The 24,312-nt window shown below is 38.8% G+C and overlaps 1 protein-coding gene across 10 annotated transcripts in view; it reads left to right on the plus strand.

Moving 5' to 3' along the window:
- The window catches only part of usp54 (ubiquitin specific peptidase 54), a 107,405-nt gene that overhangs the window by 43,646 nt on the left and 39,447 nt on the right, over positions 1 to 24,312 (plus strand). For all 10 annotated transcript variants that reach the window (XM_062975886.1, XM_062975887.1, XM_062975882.1 and 7 more), the window contains exons 2-4: positions 8,188 to 8,821; positions 20,124 to 20,216; positions 23,137 to 23,271. In XM_062975886.1, the coding sequence (XP_062831956.1) occupies positions 8,675 to 8,821; positions 20,124 to 20,216; positions 23,137 to 23,271 (375 nt within the window). In that variant the 5' untranslated portion in view covers positions 8,188 to 8,674. The remainder of the gene's footprint in view (positions 1 to 8,187; positions 8,822 to 20,123; positions 20,217 to 23,136; positions 23,272 to 24,312) is intronic.

Here is a 24,312-nt window from a genome sequence, read left to right on the forward strand (position 1 = left end):
AATGGGAAGTGTGCTTCTGCTTCTGGCCAATGAGATAGTCAAGTTAATTAGGATTGTTGTTGTTGTGTGCCTTCAAGTCATTTCAGACTTCAGACTAAGTCTAAAATGTATTTATTTATTATTTATTTATTTACTGCATTTATTTACTACATTTGTATCACACCCTTCTCACCCCAAAGGGGACTCAGAGTGGCTTTCAAATTATATGTACATACAATATATTATTTTATTAGAATAGCACACTATTAGCATTATATATTACTTTATTGAACTATACCACTATACTATAATATTATTAGTAATATTATATGTAATAAAGAATATATAATTAATATTATTATATGGTATTATTATTAGTGTTATTTTGTATTACATTATAATATTATTATCAATATTATATGTATATACAATATATTATATTATAAAACTGAGGGCGGGGGCCAGGTAAATGACCTCGGAGGGCCGCATCCGGCCCCCGGGCCTTAGTTTGGGGACCCCTGATTTAGATCATGTAGCTGTAGATGTATCAGTCCAATACAACCAGAAAGACATTAAAAGTTATGTCATATGGTAATGTCTAAAGCCCCCTTTGTTTTCCTTTTCACTTGACGGACAAAATGCCTTTGATAGGGCCGATCAGCTCAACTCATAGGATTTCTAAGAAACCTCAACTACAGTGAAATAAATTATCTTCATAATTAAATATTTGTAAATTATATCCTGGGCTTATATTTATTCAAGTTATTTTGCCTTTGTCTTTGATAACAGACAATTATTATAGGTTTGCTCCCTATTGCCTATATTATAGTAATCAAGCACCTAGTAGAATTAAAAAGGTAATCTAATAACTGACTCCCATTACATTGTCAACCCTATTATGGACAATAGTCTAATATTTTTATTTAATCTAAACCAATCTCAATTCTTTAGTTTTGTATAATGTTCAAAAATTCCAAGGTTTCACAATTAATTTTACAAAGTCAAAAATCATGTACTTTAATATCCCAGTAACAGAACAATATACTGTACAGAAACAAGTTATACAGTATACTGATTTATTCTGATGGGTCTAAGGACAGTAATAAATGTTGTTGTTGTATACTTATTTAAGTACATTGGAATTATAATAATTCTGGTTTAGAAAACATTTTGGAGATGTTATTTCTTTAGGCATGCAGTCTTAGAACACAAGATTCAAAACAATGGGAAGATGAGGCAGAATGCATATTCATACACCAGTTCTTAAAACAATTTCCTACAAGAACAACTTGGAAAGCAAAATATTTGGAGATACCAGTGAAAAAGAACTGGCCTCTCTGTAGCAGTCTTATTGCAGTCATTGAATAAGCAGTGGCAGTGAATAATTAATTATTCAGCAAATAATTAATTATTATAGTCTTTCATCCAAATGGTGAAATTGGAACAGTTTTACACTTCTTAAATTAACTTATGCAATAATTTCTGCACTGCCAAAAATAAAACTACTTCTTTTTTGGAGTATGTGACTCACACAGATGGATTATCTGTTCTTCTGCGGTGCACTGTTTGGAAGCTTCTAGATATATTAACATAAGCTTTTTGGCGGTAACTCTGCCCACCGTCTGAGTGCCATATCCTCGCAGTTTTTGCCTAAACCCTCTGTTCATTTTCATTTGCTATGTCAGCAGTATTGTTGTAACTGTTTAGAGCTATTATTATTTAAGCTACTCTCATTGTTGTTTTCATTGATTTTCATACTGCTTTCTGGTTTTAATTTTTGACAGTCTTTTCACTTCCTCATTTTTGGTTACTCTCCAGACTCCTGGTTTGATTCAGCCCATTTACCTATTAGGTTCTTGACTTAGCTATCACTGTTGTTCCAAAATGGCCTCTTTTTCTTTCAAGAAATGCACCTCTTGAAAGTGACAGGCATTTTCTTTCTGTATCTTGATTGTAAGGATTTTACTACTCAGACATACAAAAATCAGGTTTCTAGATTAAAGGTAAGGTCTTAATCCTCAGTGTTCGGTATAGGGTCTTGCTCTGTTTTACCTTCAAATGCCTCATCTGAGGACAGCAGTGAAATGATCCCTGCTTGATTCTGGTAGCTGCACAGAAGCATCTCAGTGGAATATGGCTACTTCCAATTCGGTTGTCTTTCCACCTATTGAGATACATCCCTGGTCACTCTCGCTTTATCCTCTGGACATAGGATGGACAAATAGTAGCATATGAAAAGGATGAGTTAAGCATGTTGAGGATTCCTGGAGAGTCTCCAGTTCTGACCTCTTTAGATCTGGTGATGCAGTCAGCCATACCAAATCATGTGCCAGGAGCTCAACAGATAATAATTACTACAGTTGAATTGGTGCAGTCCTCTGCAAGGCTCTAGGAATAATATAGATTTTCCTCTCCCGAGTCATTGGAAATTGGAGAAGTCAAACCTGGTATTTCCTGAGAAGGAGAGTAAATGGATTCATCTACAATTCAATGTCAAAAATTGCCAACTCTGATACCGCCCTCTTGTGATTACTCTTCCAAACATGTTCCGGAGAAAAATCATCTCTCGATTCTTTTTCTGCTTAGCTATTCCACTAGACTTCATTTATCCTCATCATCCTCAGACTCAATGCCCTGTTGCTCATATTTTGGGGTCAAGTCACTTCTGTATTATTGACTCTGGCACAGCTCTAGTGCTCACTGAGATGGAAGGGGTCTACTGATTGTTTCAGATACTACTAATGCAGAACCAGGTGATATTCTCCTTATTATAGCTATCAAGACTCTCCATCTTCAGATATTTAATATGAGGATCTTAACCATTTAGTTCATGGACTTCGCCAGGTTCACTAGCAGTATGACTTACTTTGTCACCATTGTATTATCTAAATTGGTCCACCAGTACAGTTATCCAGAGAGAGAGAGAGATCCCAATTCATCCAAGGCCCCTGATAACTACCAAGGGAAAATCTCCCGACTCAATCTTAACATCTTCAAACTAATGTCCAATCAGGCACTGAAGATCAAACAATACTTCCCCCATTCATTCTCAGACAGTACCAGTGATTTGATAAGTTGTGATGATTAAAAAAACAATAATTATGATTAGAAATTGAGGGTATTGAATATCCATTCCATCTTCAGAATTCCACACCAGATTGCACCCATCATCTTTGCCATCCTCAAGAGGTACACAATATACAGTAAAAGGAAGCAACTGAATTATTCTATCTTTGTAAGAATTATTCTATCTTGTAAGAATTAATTATATTCTGGAAAAATGCAATACTGGATTCACTTGTGTTTATAATTCATTGTGGGTCAGCTGTTTTTCTTTTAACACACCTATAATTCACATCTATATTTTAAGACTGGTAAATGCACTTAATTCACTGCATCAAAGCTTTTTTATGTCTTAAGCAAAAAGTAGTGTTGGCATCAGAAGCTTCTCTGTACTAATTCTTTTATAGCTTTCTGCGATTAGAAATGTTGGAGAACTGGTTTGTTCTGTGTTTGTATTTACATTCTGTAAATGAATGTTGAATGTTGGAGCATTGAGAACAAGGAATTATACTTCCACAAAAGCTGAACTTTTCCTTCATTTTTCACATTGATATTGAGACCTAGTATTTGTGCAATCAAATCCTTAGACTGTTGAAATAAAATGGAAATATACATTTTCAGATAATGATTGAGACTCACACTGATCTTTGGCCTTTTTTCTGGAAAATATTCTCTATATTCTAGTAGGAAATAATGGATACAATTTGGGAGTCGGCAACTGGAAGTTTTGGAGTCTAATTCTATGGGCAGACATTATTTTGCTCATTTGATTTCTTTGCAGGTCAGTAATAACCCATACAGCTAAAAAAACCCAAAAAAACCCCAGCTTGTTATCAAAACTGAAGTTTGACAGAACTAACGCAGAAACGTGTTACATTCACACTTCACATAAGATGCATGATGAACTCCCCCAAAAAGTTTGTTTGGAGTGAGGTATAAAAGAAAACACATTTATACACTACAGTAGGTCTTAACCCATACCCTTATAAAAGATCCAAATCAACTCTTAAAAGAAATAATGATTCTTTTCCTATATATTTCATATAGTGCAAAGAGAAATATAGTGCAGTACCTTAACCATGTGAAAAGATTTACTTTTTACTTCGTTTACTATAAGTAACTGGAACTGAAAAAGTCAGACATTGGAAGTTTTTCTTTCTGGGAGCAAACGTTCCTTCTCTTGTCTTGAGCCGTGCAGAATAAGATTTCCTAATAGCAGGACTTCTCTGTGAATTTTCCATATGTTCCAAGACTCTAAGTGAGCTACTCAGTTGATTGAAGGTGTGCTTGATTGAAGAAGGGAAAAGGAGTGTGTTGAAGTAGGTCTAGATCACAACCAACTATTGACACTACAGCAAAGCAGTCAGAGCTCATATTCCATTTATGGAAGACTTTCTCAACTTTTTAAACCTGGAAGAAGCCTTGAAATAATTTTTAGGTCACAGAGCACTCTGCAGATCTACAATTCAAAAGAATGCCCCGCTTTCAGTCATGATTTCTTTTCACCGCAGCTTTGTCTGTAAGCATTATCTTGTTGTGTTTGTTGCAGAATCTTAATAAGTTGTTCCAGTGTGGCTCCTCCACTGGAGAACAGAATAGCTATTGTACTGTGCTGATGCTTTTCAGATTTAAATTGCCTCTAACTTTGGTTCTGAGTAGTTTCTGGCACCGTGTGACCATTCTCATGAGATTGACTGCTTCACATGAATTGCCTTAGAGATCTCTACATATTAGAATGTTTTCTTCTCTTTAGAAACATTGGTGAATTCCAATGGCATCCAGGAGGTGTGAAACACACTGGGTGACATCATCAGAGAGGCGACACTAAAATCATGGTATATGCTGGAATACTGCAGAAAAAAATGTTCACCAGTATATATGGTATATATATATTACCCAGCAATTAGATATAACCACAAAAACACTGTATGTCAAACTGGTCATTGACCGTAATAAAGTGAACTTAACACTGTATGTCTTACATGTTCTTTGTCAATATCTGTACAAGACTAAAATCCTGTGCTGATTTTTTTGAACCTTTTAGTGTGCAGGTGCTCTGGTCTGAGCTATCATTAGTGTCCCATTAGAATGACACTACAAATTATGTGGTTTCATCCAAACGCGCTAAAAGTGCATACTGTTGTGTTCATTGCTGCTGGGTTCTTTTTTAATAGTTGCAGCATTGGCCAAATTTGGTATTTTAGCTACAATATTGTGGTATTGTCTGGTGTGACAGGAGATCCATGGAAGTGGCACCATGTGTTACTGCATGGGTGGCACTGACCCAAGTAATGCAATTGGTGAACACTTTGAGGGATGATAGCAGTGGAGTCTGCAGAAGATGTCTTTGGCAAGTAGAGGAGAAACGGATTTACCTCATCGGGATCTGTGGAGTGTGGCTATTCCCTTTTCATACGTCACTTTTCATATCAACTAATACAGGCAATCCCCAAGTTGCGAACAAGATAGCTTTTTTATAAGTTGTTTATAAGTTGAATTTGTGTGTAAGTTGGAACAGGTACATTTTTAAATGTAACTCCAGCCAAACACACACACACACACAAGCAAGCTTGGGACAACATAGGAAAAAGTTGTTTGTTGTAGTGTTTGTTTTGCTGTCTGTGCCCCTGTTCAGAAGATTTCACCTCACTTTTTGTCCCTGTATTAATTGGAAAAGATTGGTGATAAAGCTTCATTGAAGACACCTTTTCCTCATGATAACTCTTTCAGGAGTAAATTTCCTTCCTGGGGGTAGATTTCTTTCACTTCCTGTTGTTCTTAACTATGAATTGTTTGTAACTTGGGAACTGCCTTTACGCGAAACGTATATGACCAAAACCTTTTGAATGACATCTTTTTCTCAAATGGAGTATTCTAGTTGTACCTTTTTGAGGAATCATAAATGTTAACCCCTTAACTCTTGCTCAGTTGAAATTATAGCAGTTATAAAAAGAAATTTCCAGCATTAATCCTGATTTTAAGGCATTTTGCTTATCTGAATTTCACTTTTTAATTCATTTATTTTAAATTAATGAATACTTTTAAATTAATGAATGCTAATCAATACTTGTGTTCAATACTTATTCACAAATACTTATTCAATGTTCATGTCTACAATTTAGTTAGGTGTAATTTTATGCATGTATAACTAATAAGGATTGTTTTCCCAGTTTTTGGGTTATGTGCCAAAAAAAATCATAGGATCAAAGCATATTTGTGAAGTTACAAGTATTGTCATTGCCTGTAATGTGTTACAGTAGAGTCTCATTTATCCAAGCTAAATTGGCCGGCATAACGTTGGATAAGCGAATATCTTGGATAATAAGGAGGGATTAAGGAAAAGCCTATTAAACATCAAATTAGGTCATGATTTTACAAATTAAGCACCAAAACATCATGTTATACAACAAATGTGACAGAAAAAGTAGTTCAATACGGAGTAATGTTATGTTGTAATTACTGTATTTACAAATTTAGCACCAAAATATCACAATATATTCAAAACATTGATAACAAAAATGCATTGGATAACCCAGAACCTTGGATAAGCGAGTCTTGGATAAGTGAGACTCTACTGTAATGGGAAGTTGGTGTCTAACTTGGACATAATATTTCTTTTGTGATGTTAATGCAACAACCTGTGGCAAAACATACATGAAGCCAGGTGGGGAAAATCCACACCAAGAATTTTGCTCTTCTGCTAATCAGTTTATTAAAAGAAATGTAGTCTACAGTTGAACCAAAAAGGGTCCCAAAACAGCTTACAAATGTGTTGTAGCTATCAGTTCGGGGGTTTTGGTTTTGGGACTTCGGGACTGGGAAGAGTGTTTGTAAACATTAACTGGGGCTGGATCAAGAACATAAGAACCTCAATTTGCACGTTTGTTAATTAATTGCCTATTGGTTCTCCAATTTTTAAGTTGAAATTCTGTAAATATTCTGTCTGCTGCTATTCATATTCCTGTACTTCCTACGTCTGATAAATATTATCATTTCTACAATACAATGTATCATTTCATCAATTCAGTGTCAAGCCCCAGCAGGACATGCACCCACGTAGCTTCCTGGTTTGGTTTGAGTCTGAGTGATGCAGCATCATGTTTTGTTGTGTCCATTTTACCAAATAAAAGAGTTGGATTACAGGAGGTGATAGGGTCCTTGTTTTCTAGTAAATGTCAGAGAACTCTCGTCACTACTACTTCGTATAAGCAGTAGCATTTCACCTTTCTATAAGTAATGTAATTAGTAACACAGACTTGCTCAAATATAAATACATGTATGATTAATGCTAATAAATTGTCTTCTGGGAGCAAACATAGAACAAAATAATTATTTTAAAAATGAACTCTCCAAACTGTACACAGGACCAACCCAGGAACATTCACAAAATGTATGTAATGCTAAGTAAATTGACTTCAACACATGCTATGTGAAGAGGCTATTTAAAACAAAGTTTTATATCACAAATTACATTTTCGTGATGATTTGGCTATTGCTCTTCTTACATCAATCAGTAATTTCCTAACAGGAGAGAATGCTTTTTCCCATGTATTAGTTTCTTAAGAAGATGTTGTTCTTCTTAGTTTTATCAAATTTTATTTGTAGCTCTTCCAAAGAAAATACTATTTGTTTTTGTTTTTTAAAAAAGAAGACAATCTTGGCTTCAGGTAGCAAGTAATGCCAATAAAATAAATCTCTAAAAAGGCTCAGCCTCTCATCACTTATATGAATAGCAAAGATAACAGCACTTTATCTGCAATCTGAATCAGCTATTGCCATTTGTAATGAGACCTCTGTAAATAATTCACTCTGGTAGGATATGTGTAGCCAGAAATATTGCAGTATCTGATAGGATATTTTAGAAACTGCAGTAATTTCGTAAAATTTGGCTTCCTTTTATGCTAGTTTCCATGTTTTCATTTCTGAAAGTGTCTATAAACGCAGTTGTGGTTGACTCTTCTAGATTACAATGGTTCTACTGTGGTAAGGATGTTGTTTTGCACTGTTTTGACTCTGTTCCTGAATTTCTGGTAGGAGGTGAGGCAACACTGATCTTGGCAGTAGAGAACAAAACCAAGTGAGTAATTAAGTGACGCAATCCTTTGATTATTCTTTCTCTCGCTTTCTCTCTCTCAAACTTTCCAGCACAGCCAGGCATTCCACTTGCAAGAGAAAAAACAGCAGAAGAAACAACTCAGGTTCTACATGGGAAAGTAAAAGAACTGCAGTGAGACAACTTCTACTCCAATTTATGTTCAGGATTCTTTAATCATTCCTTTGTCTTTTTTTCAACCTTTTCGACCTCTAAAGTTACGGTATTTGTTAAAGGAACTAAAAGATGACTCGGCACTACTCTTGCCTTTGAAGACCTGTAGACCTTTTTAGTTTGCCTTCTGTCTTTTTAGATACCAAGTGTTTTGCTATATTATCTCTGATTTTATGAAAATGCAACTGACTGAATTTAAAGAAGAATATGAACTACTTATGCCTTCATGAAGTGCAAAGGAGCTATCTGGAAAAGTTCTTTTTTAGTATCGTCCATTTTTTTCTCATTTTGCATGAAGAATAGAAGATTTTAAAGCTCAAATGCAGGTGTAAGTCAATCTGTATACTACAGATCTAAATGTGAAGCATGTCTTGGAAGAGAAATTATTTTTCTGTAGGACGGGGAACTGTGCAAGGAATGTTTACTCCACGTAATACAACATCTATAGCTCCAAGTAAAGGTCTCAGCAATGAGCCGGGACAGAATAGCTGTTTTCTGAACAGTGCATTACAGGTAAGAAATCTGACTGTGCCTCATGTATATTTTTGTGTATTCCCTATGCTATTGTGGAAGTGTGCTTCTTATGAGAGATTCGAATAATACCCTACCATAAATTTCTAAGCTTGCTGTCTAATCCAGTTGCAAAAGTTTTGCAAAAAAAAATCCAAAAAAAGTTGTTCTTTCCTTAAATTTAATTTTTCACCTCTGTATAATATGTTGCTCATATATTTAAAGTAAAGCAGCTAAATTAAAACTGTATTTTTTACACAACATTGTTTTTTACAGAAAAACATGTGGGAATCTGTTAATCTACTTTTGTATTTTCTGTTCATTAATCTTTGCAACATGATTAATTTTTGCTTATATAAATACTGGCTGACCTTAAGCAAATCCAACTCTCTCAGTCTCAGAAAAGGCAAGATCAAACCCTCACTGAAAATCTTTTGCCAAAAAAAGCCCTGTGACAAGTTTGTCTTGTTAATTGTTGTGTGCCTTCAAGTCATTTCAAACTTCTTGCATCCCTTTCATGACAAGATTTGTTCAGAGGGCCTTTGCCATCCTCTGAGGCTGAGAAAGTGAATTTCCCCATGGCTGAATGGGAATTCGAACCCTTGTCTCCAGAGTCATAGTACAATGCTCAGGCTTGATGCAAGTCAGAAATTACTTGAAGGCATACAGCAATAATAAAGTGTCTTCTTCTGTATAAATTCATTAAGCAGATTAAGGAAAGAAGTACTTCTAAATGGTCATTATAATTTCTTTAAATTTACCTGAGGAATAATATTGTCAACAATGGGTTTAAATAGATGTAACGAGGCCAGAATAGTCTTGATATATACGTTTAGATTGGCTGCCTAATGGAAACTGCGCTCTCTAATGAGACATGCTATTTTACTATGATCCACCAAGTAATGCCCAGTTAGCTGGCAATTGTCATTTATTTTTTTAAATCCCTTAGAGCAGGGTTTCTCAAACTGTGCTCCGCAGAGTCTTTGGGGCCCTGTGGGTGATAGTGAGGGACTCTGCAGTGCCATGCTGCTTCCCACCTTTTCTTCTTTTGTCCTCTTGAGAAATGCAGTGAAATTAGAGTTTTGAACTGCTGGAAACAACAGCAACAGCATCCTCCCAGGGCACAGATCCTTTCTCACCGCCCAGACTCCTGATATATATGCTATCTATCTACAATAAACGTATAATATATATGTAATATAATATATAAACATTTATTGGGGCACCACAATAAACTTTTGCTTCAAAAAGAGCTCAGTGGCTGAAAAAGATTGAGAACCCCTGCCTTAGAGTAATTAAATACTATTGTGCCTAGAAAATAGTCAGATGGTATATATTGTTCTGGTTTTACAGAAGTGAATGGTGAAATAATTGCTGTAATTAGATTAGCAACCTCACTAATAGAAGCAAGTTTTTATTTACAACACATTTGGTAAAAGTGGCTGTAAGTGACATGAGACATAAGAGATATCATATTGCTTGGGAACTATGTGAACAGCAGATGTGTCTGTTTCTCTTGATTTGATTCAGTTTATGAGATGTAATGATAACACTTTCAGTATGCCGCTGCTAGGAGAAATATTAGTATATGAAGTTTCATAGGAAATTGTTGGAGATAGTCATATCCAAGAAATAGGTATAAAATGATGCTTCATTCAATATCCTCACTGGAATTGTTTTGTCAGCACCTTTTGCCTTTGATGGCCATGTTGGGTCTTTTACAATAATACTATAGGATTCCTGAAAAAAATATGTGATCAACAATCTGTAAGTGTACATGGGCATATATGTGCTTAGTTTTCTTCAGCTAGTCCAAACTTAGTTCCTAGCTGCCTTTTTCCATAGTCTCATCTCTCGAGTGCTTTGAAGAAACTGGGTATTTCCAAATGGACATCTCCTAATATTGCCACCCAAAAAGGCAAAATAATTTTTTTATCTTTTCTTCCTTAATATTGTATGCATCTTCATAGACTAGAATCATAAAATCATACAGTTGGAAGAGACCTCAAATACCATCTAATCCAACCCCCAGTCATGCAAGAAAACCCAAGCAAACTACTCCCAACAGATGGCCATCAAGCCTCTGCTTCAAAACCTCCAGAGAAGGAGACTCCACCACACCCCAAGGCAGCATATTTCACTGCTAAACAGTTCTTCCATTGATCAGACACTATACTCCTATTGATGCAGCCTACGATCACATTGTTAGTTTTAGATACCGCATCACGCTGTTAACTCATGTTCAGCTTCTGGTCTACTGAGACTGCTTAGATCCCTTTCACATGTACTGTTTTCAAGCCACATCCTGTATTAGTGTATTTCCTTTGTTTCCCAATGTATTATCTGAAAAAATTGTAACCATTCCTTCCATTCCATCACCCAAAATGTTGAATCTCACTGGGTCCAAGACAGAACCCTGTGGCACCCCACTGGTCACTTCTCTCCAGGATGAAGAGGAGCCATTCATATGCACCCTTTGGGTTCAACCAGTCAATCAATTTCCAATCCACCTAACAGTAGCATTGTCTGGTCCATATTTTAATAGCTTCTTTCTTAGAATATCATGTGGAATTTTGTCAAAGGCCTTACTGAAATCAAGGTATGCTATATCCACAGCATTACCAAGCTTTATCTCAAAAAAGAGATAAAGTTAGTCTGCCATGAGTTGTTCTTGAAAGATCATCATCATCATCATGTATTTCTATCCCACTTTATCTCTAAAAAGAGAGCCAAAGTGAATAACACCCAAAACAATATTGACTTCTAGAAAGCATAGCATTCCTTTTCTGTTTCATTATCTGCTCTTGAATCTTCCTGGGTTTTTTGTTTGGTTTTTTTGCTTAGTAGATAAAACAGTCAAAGCCCATAAAAAGAGAAGACGTGTTTTAGTTGCCATCTACAACCAAAACAGGCTTTGGTGAAAAGAATAATGGCTTTTTCCAAATTTTGTGATGTTGTTTGTGAATGCCCGTAAATGTGGGTGGGGTGATCTAATAGACTAGGGATGTGGAAAACTTTTCAAACCAGGAGTTAAATTCCAGTCTAGGGAAACCCCAGAGCATAATTCCAGCACTGAGTGAGTGTATGGGGAAAAAGCGGATTTGAGGTTAGAATACACATGGCCAAAGCAAAGTGGATGAGTCCAGATATGATTCTTACCCATTTGGATGTTTGTCTACCAAGTATACAAAGCACAGCCCAATTCCATACATGTCTGCTCATGATCTATGCAGAGTAGAAGGCCTACTGGCAGCAACGATGATGTTTTGGGCTTGTGCTCCATGGAGTTTGTTTACCTCCAGTATTCTTGCATATTTTCTGGCAGACAGCTGCAGCAAGTGTTCCTATTATGAGTCTGCACCTTCTGTTTTCAAGTATGATTGTGGAGGTTTCTGGCTTGCAACACAAAATATTTATCTATCTTTTCCAGGATCCATCCCTGACTAGGTTGTGAATCCTTTTATAGGGCTCACAACTGCTATTTTAGGAGTACAGCACCTACAGAAGGCTCCCAGCAAAATTCCTGCAGGTCTTCTGGGGAAAGCATTTGAAACATATTAATAAAAGGGAGGGCATTTTCCAGACTGCCAAATCCAAACCACCAAAAGGTCATTGCAAAGGCAATTTCACATGCACAGGCAAAGCAGACTTCAATGGCTCCTTGCAGTAGGGTCCAATGTTCTGAGTTCAGTCTTCATCAAGAAGAAGGAATCATGTACCTACTCATGCTTTTTGTGTGCTTAGCAAATGAAAATAGAAAATTCCCATTGGGGCAAAAGTGCAAGAGCTCCTGGGACTTTAACCTACACTACAAAACAGTTGTCTGCCTACCCTTTTGTTGTTGCTGCTGTTGTGTGCCCTCAAGTCATTTCTGACATGGCAACTCTAAGGCAATAGCCTTTTATTTGGCAAGATTTGTTGAAAAGGGATTTGCCTTTCTCTGAGACTGAGAAAGTGTGGCTTGCCCAAGGTCATCAAGGAGGTTCTCATGGCTGAGAAGGGATTCAAAACTTGAGTCTCTAGGATTATAGTCCCAATCCACTACGTCACATTGACCCTCCTCAGCTACAGTAGCAAACAACTATTGAATTCATAATGAGGGCATTTCTACCCCCAGGCCTGAAACAGTCTCATAGATGCAAAGGACACTAGGATTGTAAGAATTGGTCTGACAGAACAGCTTGTTTTATCTGTGAGGAGTCACCATGTTAGAGATTAATTTTTTCTAGTGTTACCAATACATAGTTTGATTATTTAGGAAACCATGGGGTAGCGGTTAACCACTAATATTTTACTTCATCAAAGAATATACAAAAATGCTTACTAGTTCAATAAACATGTACATTTCCAAGTAAAACATACACTCACAATATAAAAAAACCTTCAATATTTTTTAAAAAGTTTTATTTAATATTTTAATGAGAGAATTTTCCTTTAGATATAAACTTCCCTAAGCTGTCCAAATTCATAATCAAGGCACTCCAAAAGGTAAAGGACTGATATGCTAAAATTTTACAGCATATTTATATATTTTAAAGTTTTTAACCTTTGTCACTGTTTTCAAAGACTATATTAGAGCTCAAGGATAGGATAGAATGATGATGTTTTCATTTATTCCCAAATCCTTCATGTGCTTGATCTTGTCTCTTTATTTATTAACTTCCCTTTGCTAATTAAACACTTCTAAACCATATATCTATTTGCATTCAATCAAATATGAGTATTACACTTCACCAAATCAGGGATAGACCCATGCCTCCATTAAAAACCAGAATGTCTTCTCTCCCCCACTTACATCTAGTTCAAAATCTGACCCTCTCTTTCTCCCACAGATATACCCACAAGTTGTAGAGCAATAAAACAACCAGGGATAAACATGCCCAATTAACCTAACTAGACTGATCCTGTTTTATCCAGGTCCTTTGTTCAAATAGTATTTTACTTCCCTTTGTCTAGTTCTCTTAATCAGTTCTTCAAGTCCAGTAATTTTCCTCCAAGATTCTGGTCTCCCCACCCTCCTCTTTCGTCTCTTCATCTTTGTAGTTTTCTTTTTGTGCTCCATAGAATTACCCCCCCCCCCCACACACACACACACACAGATAATGCTGTTATAATAACTATTATGCACTGTGAAGCCTGGTCCCCCTGACTAGTTTACTAAGTCTATCATCTCTAATTGGTCCTGCCCTGGCACCTTATAATACCATATTGCACCATATTGAATTAGTTCACCATCATAATCCCCACTGCCTGCCTTGCACTTTAGTCAGCTCAGACCCCTATACCTATGCTGCTCATGCACCCTCTGCACTTTACAACTGCATTTGCACTTTGTATTGTTGGAGGGGGGTGGGGGAGGCTGGAGGGTTATGGGGACTGCAGGGTGGGGGAAGGGAATGGGTGTGAAAGGATGCCAATCTATAACAGAAAACTAGTAAACCAAATAACATCGTTTGGACCAGGGGAAGAGAAAGGGAAAGGACAGTGTGATAGGGGAGGAGGGTGTTCTGATGGGTGGGGAGCCCCTATAGAGGTGGTGTCTGGGAGGGGGAGATACGGGAAAGGGAGACCAAATCATTTAATTCGGCCTAGGGTTTTTGGTAGGACATTAATAGTTCCAAAACGGTCTCCTGACATAGCTAATCTGGGTAGCCAGGATGGCGGTCCCTCCAGGTTAAAGGTGGTGCTGTTTAATGCCAGGTCAGTGAACGGAAAAACATCTTTCATCCAAGATCTCATCTTGGATGAGCATGTAGACCTGGCATGTATTACGGAGACCTGGCTGGACGAGATGGGAGGAGTTAATCTCACCCAGCTCTGCCCGCCAGGTTATTCCGTACAGCACCAGCCGAGAACTGGAGGGAGGGGAGGTGGGGTCGCGGCGGTCTATAAGGATTCCATCCCCCTGACCAGGTGCCCCGTCCCACAGTCGACCATGTTTGAATGTGTCCACCTGAGGGTGGGAGACCGGGACAGATTAGGGATTCTGTTAGTGTACCGACCACCCCGCTGCACTACAGTCTCCCTGCCTGAGCTAGCTGAGGTGGTCTCGGGCCTGGCGTTGGAGTCCCGGCGGCTCATAGTGCTGGGGGACTTCAATGTCCATGCCGAGACCAACCTCTCAGGTGCAGCTCAGGACTTCATGGCCGCCATGGCAACCATGGGGCTGTCCCAATTAGTAACAGGCCCCACCCACAGTGCGGGACACACACTGGACTTGGTCTTCTGTCAGGGATGGGAGGAAGGTGGCGGTGTGGAGGAGCTCACCATCGCTCCGTTGCCATGGACCGACCATCACCTGATCAGGTTTAGACTTACTGCGCCCCCCAACCTCTGCAGGGGTGGTGGACCTAAAATGGTCCGCCCCAGGAGACTTATGGATCCAGAAGGATTCCTGACGACTCTTGGGGAATTTCCCGCCTCCTCGGCAGGTGATCCTGTTGATGCTCTGGTCTCTCTCTGGAATGGAGAGATGACTAGGGCAATAGACACGATTGCTCCGGAGCGTCCCCCCTTGAGTAACCGAGCTAAACCAGCTCCTTGGTTTACTGAGGAGCTGGCAGCGATGAAGCGAAAGAAGAGGGAACTAGAGTGCGTGTGGCGATCAGGGTATAACGAGTCAGACCGAACACGGCTAGGCTCCTATCTTAGGGCATATGCCGCGGCAATCAAAGCTGCAAGGAGAGCCCACCTTGCGGCCAACATTGCGTCCGCACAGAACCGTCCGGCGGCGCTGTTCAGTGTCATCAGAGGGTTGTTAACTCCCACCAATCAAGGTGGGAGCCCTGATAACTCGGCAGCCCGCTGTGAAGCATTTGCTCGGTTCTTTGCGGACAAAGTCGCTCTGATCCGTTCCGACTTTGACACCATATTAACGGCAGTCTCTGAGGATGTAACGAGTGCACCTGCTTGTCCAGTTTTGTTGGATTCATTTCAATTGGTTGAGCTCGAGGATGTGGACAAGATCCTGGGAGAGGCGAGACCGACCACATGCATCCTAGACCACTGCCCATCCTGGCTGGTGAGAGAAGCCAGAGGGGGTTTGGCCGAGTGGGTGAAGGTGGTGGTAAATGCCTCCCTTCGGGAGGGCAAGTTTCCAGCGAGCCTAAAAATGGCTGTGATCAAGCCGCTGTTGAAAAAGCCATCATTGGATCCCACTCAATTCGGAAACTTTCGGCCTATTTCCAATCTCCCCTATTTGGGCAAGGTCTTGGAACATGTGGTTGCTTCGCAGCTCCAGGGTTTCTTGGTTGACACTGATTTTCTGGATCCGGCACAGTCTGGCTTTAGGCCGGGGCATGGTACTGAGACAGCCTTGGTCGCCTTAGTCGATGATCTACGCCGGGAACTGGACAGGGGGAGTGTGTCCCTGCTGGTTCTGCTGGACCTCTCAGCAGCCTTCGATACCGTCGATCACGGTATCCTTCTGGGACGCCTCGCGGGAATGGGACTTGGAGGTACTGTTTTGCAGTGGCTCCACTCATTCCTGGAGGGTCGGTCCCAGATGGTGTCATTGGGGGATGCCTGCTCGGCCCCACAACCGTTGACTTGTGGGGTCCCGCAGGGCTCTGTGTTATCTCCCATGTTGTTTAACATCTACATGAAGCCGCTGGGAGAGATCATCAGGAGTTTCGGGGTCCGGTGTCATCTGTACGCAGATGATGTCCAGCTCTGTCACTCCTTCCCACCTGTCACTAAGGAGGCTGTCCAGGTCCTGAACCGGTGCTTGGCCGCTGTGTCGGACTGGATGAGGGCCAACAAATTGAAATTGAATCCAGACAAGACAGAGGTCCTCCTGGTCAGTCGGAAGGCTGAACAGGGTACTGGGTTACAGCCTGTGCTGGATGGGGTCACACTCCCCCTGAAGGCGCAGGTGCGCAGTCTGGGGGTGATCCTGGACTCATCGTTGAGCCTGGAGCCCCAGGTCTCAGCGGTGGCTAGGGGAGCCTTCGCACAATTAAAACTTGTGCGCCAGCTGCGACCGTACCTTGGGAAGCCGGACTTGGCCACGGTGGTACACGCCCTTGTTACATCTCGTTTAGACTACTGCAACGCACTCTACGTGGGGCTGCCTTTGAAGACTGTTCGGAAGCTTCAATTAGTCCAACGGGAGGCTGCCAGGTTAATAACTGGGGCGGCGTACAGGGAGCGTACTACTCCTCTGTTACGCCAGCTCCACTGGCTGCCAATTAGCTACCGAGCACAATTCAAGGTGCTGGCTTTAGCCTATAAAGCTCTAAACGGTTCCGGCCCAGCTTATCTGTCCGAACGTGTCTCCCGCTACGACCCACCTCGAAGCTTAAGATCGTCAGATGAGGCCCTGCTCGCGGTCCCGTCAGCCTCACAGGTGCGGCTGGCGGGGACGAGAGACAGGGCCTTTTCAGTGGTGGCTCCCCGCCTATGGAACGCCCTCCCCATTGAAGTCAGGCAGGCTCCCTCCCTCCTGTCTTTCCGAAAGAGGACAAAAACGTGGTTATGGGACCAGGCATTTGAGCATGAGTAGCAGCAAAAATGAGATAAGAATATATGACCTACTGACAGACCCACATGAACATGGAAAGCGCCTTAAATGTATATTTAAATGTATAATTATGTATATTTTAATGGCTATTCTTAATTTTATTGTAATTTTTAATCTTGATGGATTTTTAAATTTGATGAAAACTGTTTTTAATGTGTATGGTTATACTGTAAGCCGCCCTGAGTCCCCTGATGGGTGAGAAGGGCGGGGTAGAAGTGATGTAATAAATAAATAAATAAATAAATAAATTTTGGTGGTGACCTAAAGTACTGTTGCAGATTTAAAGCAAGTGTTCTAACAGTGTCCACTCCCTGAGACATCTAATCTGACTGCCGTGATACCTGAATTATTTACATCCCATTTGGATTACTGGAAGTATGTTCTCTGTGGAACTGCCTTTGAAGCGTGTTTGGAAATTTCAGCTAGTACAGAGAACTACAGCCAAATTCTTAACCAGGGTGGATTACAGAGAGACAAAACTCCCTTGTTACCATAGCAGTTCAGGACAAAATTCAAAGTTCTGCTTTTGGGCTTAGAAAACTGACACAGTTCACATCCAGACTATCTGATGTACTCTAGTTCACCGTATGAGTTTGCTTGGTCCCTGAGATAGCTGAAGAGACCATTCTTTCAGTTACACCTCCTTAACAGACACAAATGGTAGGGATGTATCATGGAGCCTCCTCAGTGGCAGCCTTTGGGCTCTCCAGTCCCCTTTCTAGGAAGGATAGAATAGTTTCCACATTGCTGTCCTTTCCTCAGGCTTTTAGGAGTTGAAATTTTTTAAAGAAAGAGCTTTAAAGAGGATGCTGTCTCTGTTTCATTGTCCTGTTTCTTAAACTGTTTTTAACACAACTAAGTGTATTTTTCCTAATTGTTTTTAAAGGTTATTGATTATAATGTTCATGCTAGCTGTTGTTGTTGTGTGCCTTTAAGTCATTTCTAACTTATGATACCCCTAAGGCGCTCCATGCAGTCATGCCGGCCACATGACCTTGGAGGTGTCTACGGACAACGCCGGCTCTTTGGCTTAGAAATGGAGATGAGCACCAACCCCCTGAGTCAGACATGACTGGACTTAACATCAGGGGAAACCTTTACCTTTTACCTTTAAAGCGAATCTATTGTTGGAGTTCTCCTGGCAGAATTTGTTCAGAGGGGGTTGCCCTTGCCTCCCTCTGAGGTTGAGGGGATGTGATCTCCAAGATTTTTAAACCACTGGAGCCCGGTTTTGGAGAAGAGGTGGGATAGAAATCAATAGGCTGTTTACATTCATGATGTTAGAGCCCCCGGTGGCGTAGTGGGTTATAGCCTTGTGTCTTGAAGGTTGGGTTGTTGACCTGAAGGCTGCCAGGTTCGAATCCCACCCGGGGAGAGCGCGGATGAGCTCCCTCTATCAGCTCCAGTTCCATGCGGGGACATGAGAGAAGCCTCCCACAAGGATGGTAAAAACATCAAAACATCTGGGCGTCCCCTGAGCAACGTCCTTGCAGACGGCCAATTCTCTCACACCAGAAGCGACTCAGATTGCTCCTGACACACACAAAAAAAATTCCTGATGTTAAACTTTTTAAACTGCTTTTTAAAAAAAGAGCAGTTTTAATTACTGTGGTTTACATTGAGATTTTCAGATAGGGCCTAGTAGGTTATATCTAGATGCTGTTTTTTTGTTTTAATATCTTAATGTTAATGGTTTTAAATTTTATTTATACAGTATGTTGATTGTTTCTATTGATTTTATGTTATGTTTTATTTGCTTTGTATAATGAGGCATGAATTTTTGCCTAAATGTATGTTGTACGCCGCTCTGAGTCCCCTGTGGGGTGAGAAGAGCGGGATAGAAATGAAGATAATAATAATAATAATAATAATAATAATAATAATAATAATAATAATAATAATGCAAGATAGGAACATTTAAAAATAATGAAACAACAGGCGTTACCAGACACACACCCATCAACATGAATACAGAATAGATGGCAGTTCTTATACCAGAATGAAATGTCGTATTTCATTAGTATTTCTAATCATATATCCTGATGTTGGAAGTTCTTGGGGATGTTCTAACAACAAAGTTGCATATGCCATCTCTACTTAATGAGCCAAAATATAAAACCTTCTAATACATGCACATGAATTAATGGTGTGACCCTTATATATAATGCCAAAATCCAGGTTTGTTCTTCGGAATTTTGGGGAGGGAGAGTTGTATTTTCAAAGTGTGGATACAGAATCTATGGATACGAAGGGCTGACTGCATTCATGCCACTTTTCAATTTTTTCTAGTACAGATAACATTCTTATAGTAGTGCTTTTTAAATTATCTGACACGGGGGACACTTTTTCCCCTCTGTGTTGTGATCAATAATGTTTTTGTTCCCATTGACTCCAGTTGCTTCTTCCTTTTCTGGAAACTTTCCATAGTCCAACAGCTGATGACTTATGCACTGCCACTAATCTGTGAATGATCATTTTGAATAACATCATCTTATATATGTCTATTTCTGTATTTATGAATGCTTGGTATTTCTCTCTGCTTATATTAGCTTAAATTTTGGAGTTGATAGAGGTCAAAGATAAAATAAAATGCCCTGGAATTTATTTTTCTTGTGTGTTCAAATGCTTTTGCTGAATTTGTTTACAACCCAGTTTTAACCAAAGCTTCTTATATAAATGTTGAATATAAATGCTGTAAATAAATAAATAAATAAATAAATAAATAAGGTATGCTGAGGTTGATTCATTCAAAATAATGACATTCTGTTCTACTTTGCTTTACAGGTTCTGTGGCATCTTGATATTTTTCGACGTAGTTTTCGACAACTTACAACACACAAATGTATGGGAGATTCCTGTATATTCTGTGCTCTCAAAGTAAGTGATTTCAGTTGAGAAAAGAAAATCCATAGTCAACATATATAGTCTAGTGAAAATGTTAGATCAACAGATAAATGTGTGCTCGATATATCTGAGAGAGAGAACAATAGATGCACCATCATTATTGGAGACACAGGTGGCCTTGGTGGATTGGAATAGATTTTGTCAATTTAGGTTGGACAGAGTTAAGCTTGCAAATGTTTATTCATTTCTCTGGTAACCTCCTCTTTAGACTATTGCAATGTCTTACTTGTGTGGCTATCTTTGAAAATTGTTTGGAAATGTCAGTTTGTCCAAGACTGAATACCTAGATTATTTAGACTCTTTTTGCAGGTATACATCCTCTTGGCAGTGTGTGGGCAGGAGAAATTAAGGAAGATGGAGCTCTCATGGGAGGTGGGGTGTCTGGCACCCTCCTCCATTGCTTCCTGGAGAGAGGAGGCTAAGGGAAGGTGGATTAGCACCAGGCACCAGGAAGAGGTTTCAGAATTCCAAGGGCAGGCTCAGGCTGAAAAATGGGACCCAGCCAAGATTCTTCTGAGCAGAGGAGTGTAATCCAAATGACCAACAATACTTCTAGTTATTTGGAAGTCACCATATGATTGAGAATTGAGTACAAGCTGTCTTCCCTGTTGAAGAGAAACATGAAAGCAAGGCCTGAGAGAATGCTTTCCAGGCCAGATTCACAGCCTTTTTCTTTATTCTGGCTGGAGGAAGTGGATAGTTGGCTATTAGCTATACATGGAAAGCAGAAATGAGAAAGTTAAGAGAAAAGAGCGTAATGTGTTTAGTTAATCACTGTAGTTAATCATTGATTATTATTTTCAAAAATTGAATTCAGTTACATTATGTTAGATGGAGGGAAACGTTATAGCTATTGAGTTTACTTAAATTGTAACAATGTTAAAGTTAAAAACCTCAACTAAAAACGAAGCTGAAAATGTAATGGTTATTTATCTTCCTATTCCCATTCTTGTTCCTCTCTCAAGCTTGGGAGAAAAGGAAAAGCATTTCTCATCCACCTCACCCAAAACTCTTCTCTTGCTTTTTTCTTTCTTTGTGTTTTCAGTAAACAATGCCATACATCTTAAACTTGAGAAGAGTACTATTCTGCCTGATCCTACTGTAGCCTTGTGTGCCTGCTTAAAACAGGCAAGGAAAACAACAGCTACGGCTAGAACTCTTTACTGAACATTCATGAAGCCCAAAACAGAGAGAAAGGGGATAAGATAGATAGGCCTGTTTGACCTGTTATTCCCAGTTTTTAAACATTTCAAAGTGTGGCAACCAGAATGTAAATCAGAAAAAAGTGAAAACTGGTAAAAGGAAAAAAAAAAAAACATTCCTGGGTGCGTTTTGGCAGAAAGGAAAAGTATGGTATATATTGTACTTTAAAGTAAGTTATAGTTCTATATTTCCTCAAGTGATATAATCACATATATTATGACTGTAATATCAATTTATATATTCCAACTGTACAGATAAGTACATATTTCAATGTCCAATTTTAACAAATATAATCTTGATAGTGTTCTCAAGGTTTGTAGTACTCTTCTTCAAATTCGATCATTCAAAGTAAATCAAAGTTCCATGTCAATAATAACTCATTTAAAGTAAATCAAAGTTCCATGTCAATAGCAACAAAGTTCCATGTCAGTAGTAACGACTGGTCTCCCGGGTATGCATCCAGTTTCGGTGACCTTCTTCAGGTAGACCTTCTTCAGGTAATCCTGGAGTTCCCTCTGTTTGCTGCTCTGCTGTCTTATTTCTTTTCATAGAATTAAATGTAAATTGAGTCAAAATAATACAAACCATACTAGAAATAATACAAACCATACTAAAAATAGACATGTATAATACACCCCAATAATATCTAATATAGTATATAAATATCAGGATTCACAACAAAAAGAACTTACATGTCCTTGGAGGATCCTTACATGTAGTATTCTACCTCAAGTTGCGAGCATTCAGTAGTAGTTCTGTAAAGACTTAAGTATTTTTTTATCCCATTATAAGAAGCAGGTGAGATCTAGCCTATCGTTTAGGCCTTGTGGAGTTAAGGGACTCGCTCCTTCTTTCCCCACTCCCTTCACTGCCATTTTGATGTCCAGTATAGGGCAGGGAGTCGCAGTAAGATTGGAATTGTCAAATTTTATTTATTTATTTATTTATTTATTTATTTATATCACTTTTACCCCCACCCTTCTCACCAGTAGGGACTCAGGGCGGCTTACAGCAGTTGGCAATTTGCATTGCCCAGAACACATTTAATAAAACAATAACAAAATCAATAAACATTACAATAATACCACATCAATTAAAAACTCTATTAAACTCTATTAAAACATGAATTATAAAATTTTAAAATGCATATGTAGTTAGATTCGTCCACTGACACCTTTCGCGTACACCTTGATTCAAGCCATATCACCTCAGATATTTACTCCTCAAATGCTTGAGCATAAAAGCCTTGTGCATGTTTGAATAGCAGCACCTTCAGGTATACACATGGGCTACTTCAAGTATTGTTTACTGTCTTTTGTCATACTAGCCATATATCTAAGGATGAGAACCAAACCACAAAGGTACAAATGATGTTTGGATGCTATAAGTAAACTCAATAAAACTTGATGGTTTATATGTCTTATTTCAATCTGATATGCAAAATGAACACAGTGCCCTCTGGATTTTGGGTTGAGTCCACTCAGCAAAATCCAAACTATAAAAGCTTGTCATCTACAAGCATTAGTAAACTATTTAGAGATATTAAGAATTGGATTCATTAAATAAATGTATTAAATAATTTTAGAAACAAGAACAAATGTGTTTTTCATTGGTCTATTGCAGAAGTTGTTTGAAAGTTTGTAATTTTTCTTTTGTAGTAACTACTTATTCCTTTTCCCTCTTTGTCTAGGGTATCTTTAACCAGTTTCAGTGCAGCAGTGAAAAAGTGTTACCTTCTGATGCTCTTCGTAGTGCTCTGGCCAAGACTTTTCAAGATGAGCAACGTTTCCAGCTGGGTATCATGGATGATGCCGCTGAATGCTTTGTGAGTGTAACATCTATGAAATGTTTGCAAACAAACAAACAAATCCCTTTTTGCTAAACTGGGACTAATAGTACGCTCAATTGCAAATGGACAAAAAGAGGAAGGGGATGTGACTATTATGCTGTGAAAAAAATTCAACTACTATTAGTGAGGAATACAGAAATACCAATTTTGCCATCCCAGAAATGGGGTGCAACTCTTACCCAGTAGTCACTATTATTTGAGGAAATATTGTAACTTAATATCTTTTATTTGTTCCCATCAATAGAATTTAAGCCACAGATTACTGAATAGAATATAATAAAGTTATCTCAGGTCTATAAGGCGAAATCTGTCAGCTTTTGACAGCTCCTCTATTTAATCATTATCATCATCATCATCTTCTTCTTTCTTACCCACCTCTCCTCATGGTTTGAGGTGAGTTACAAAATAATTAAAATACATAATACAGCAAGAACACTATAAATACACACACTAAAATGTACCTCCATAGAAGTTACATACAAAAACGTATCTCTGTGAAATACATAGTAAAACAAACAAAACAGAGATTAAACAAAGGGCATGCATTAAAATTCATGTTTATGTTTAAAGACTGTCTCGGTAGTCCTACTGGAAGAGAGAGATCTTAATTTGCGTCTTAAATTCCGACAGTTGATTTAGCTGTTGGAATTCTACCAACAGGTTGTTCCACAGTCTTTAGACACAGTGTTGAATATTTTTCGAATAAAATAATGACAAAACCAGAACTTTTGATTTTAGTGGAACTCTTTTCCGCAGCGTGTGGTGGAGGCTCCTTCTTTGGAGGCTTTTAAACAGAGGCTGGATGGTCATCATCAAGGGTGCTTTGAATGTGATTCTCCTGCTTCTTGGCAGGAGGTTGGATTGGATGGCCTACGAGGTCTCTTCCATCTCTATTCTATTCTACTCTATGGCGTGTACAGAGAATCTATAGGTGTTATGCTGTTTAAATTAATGTATAATAATTGTTGTTATTGTCATTTAAGTGTATTTAAAATGCTTAGAATAATCTTACTTCCT

This window comes from Anolis carolinensis, chromosome 3 (genome assembly GCF_035594765.1).
Source record: "Anolis carolinensis isolate JA03-04 chromosome 3, rAnoCar3.1.pri, whole genome shotgun sequence".
Taxonomy (NCBI): Eukaryota; Metazoa; Chordata; class Lepidosauria; order Squamata; family Dactyloidae; genus Anolis; species Anolis carolinensis.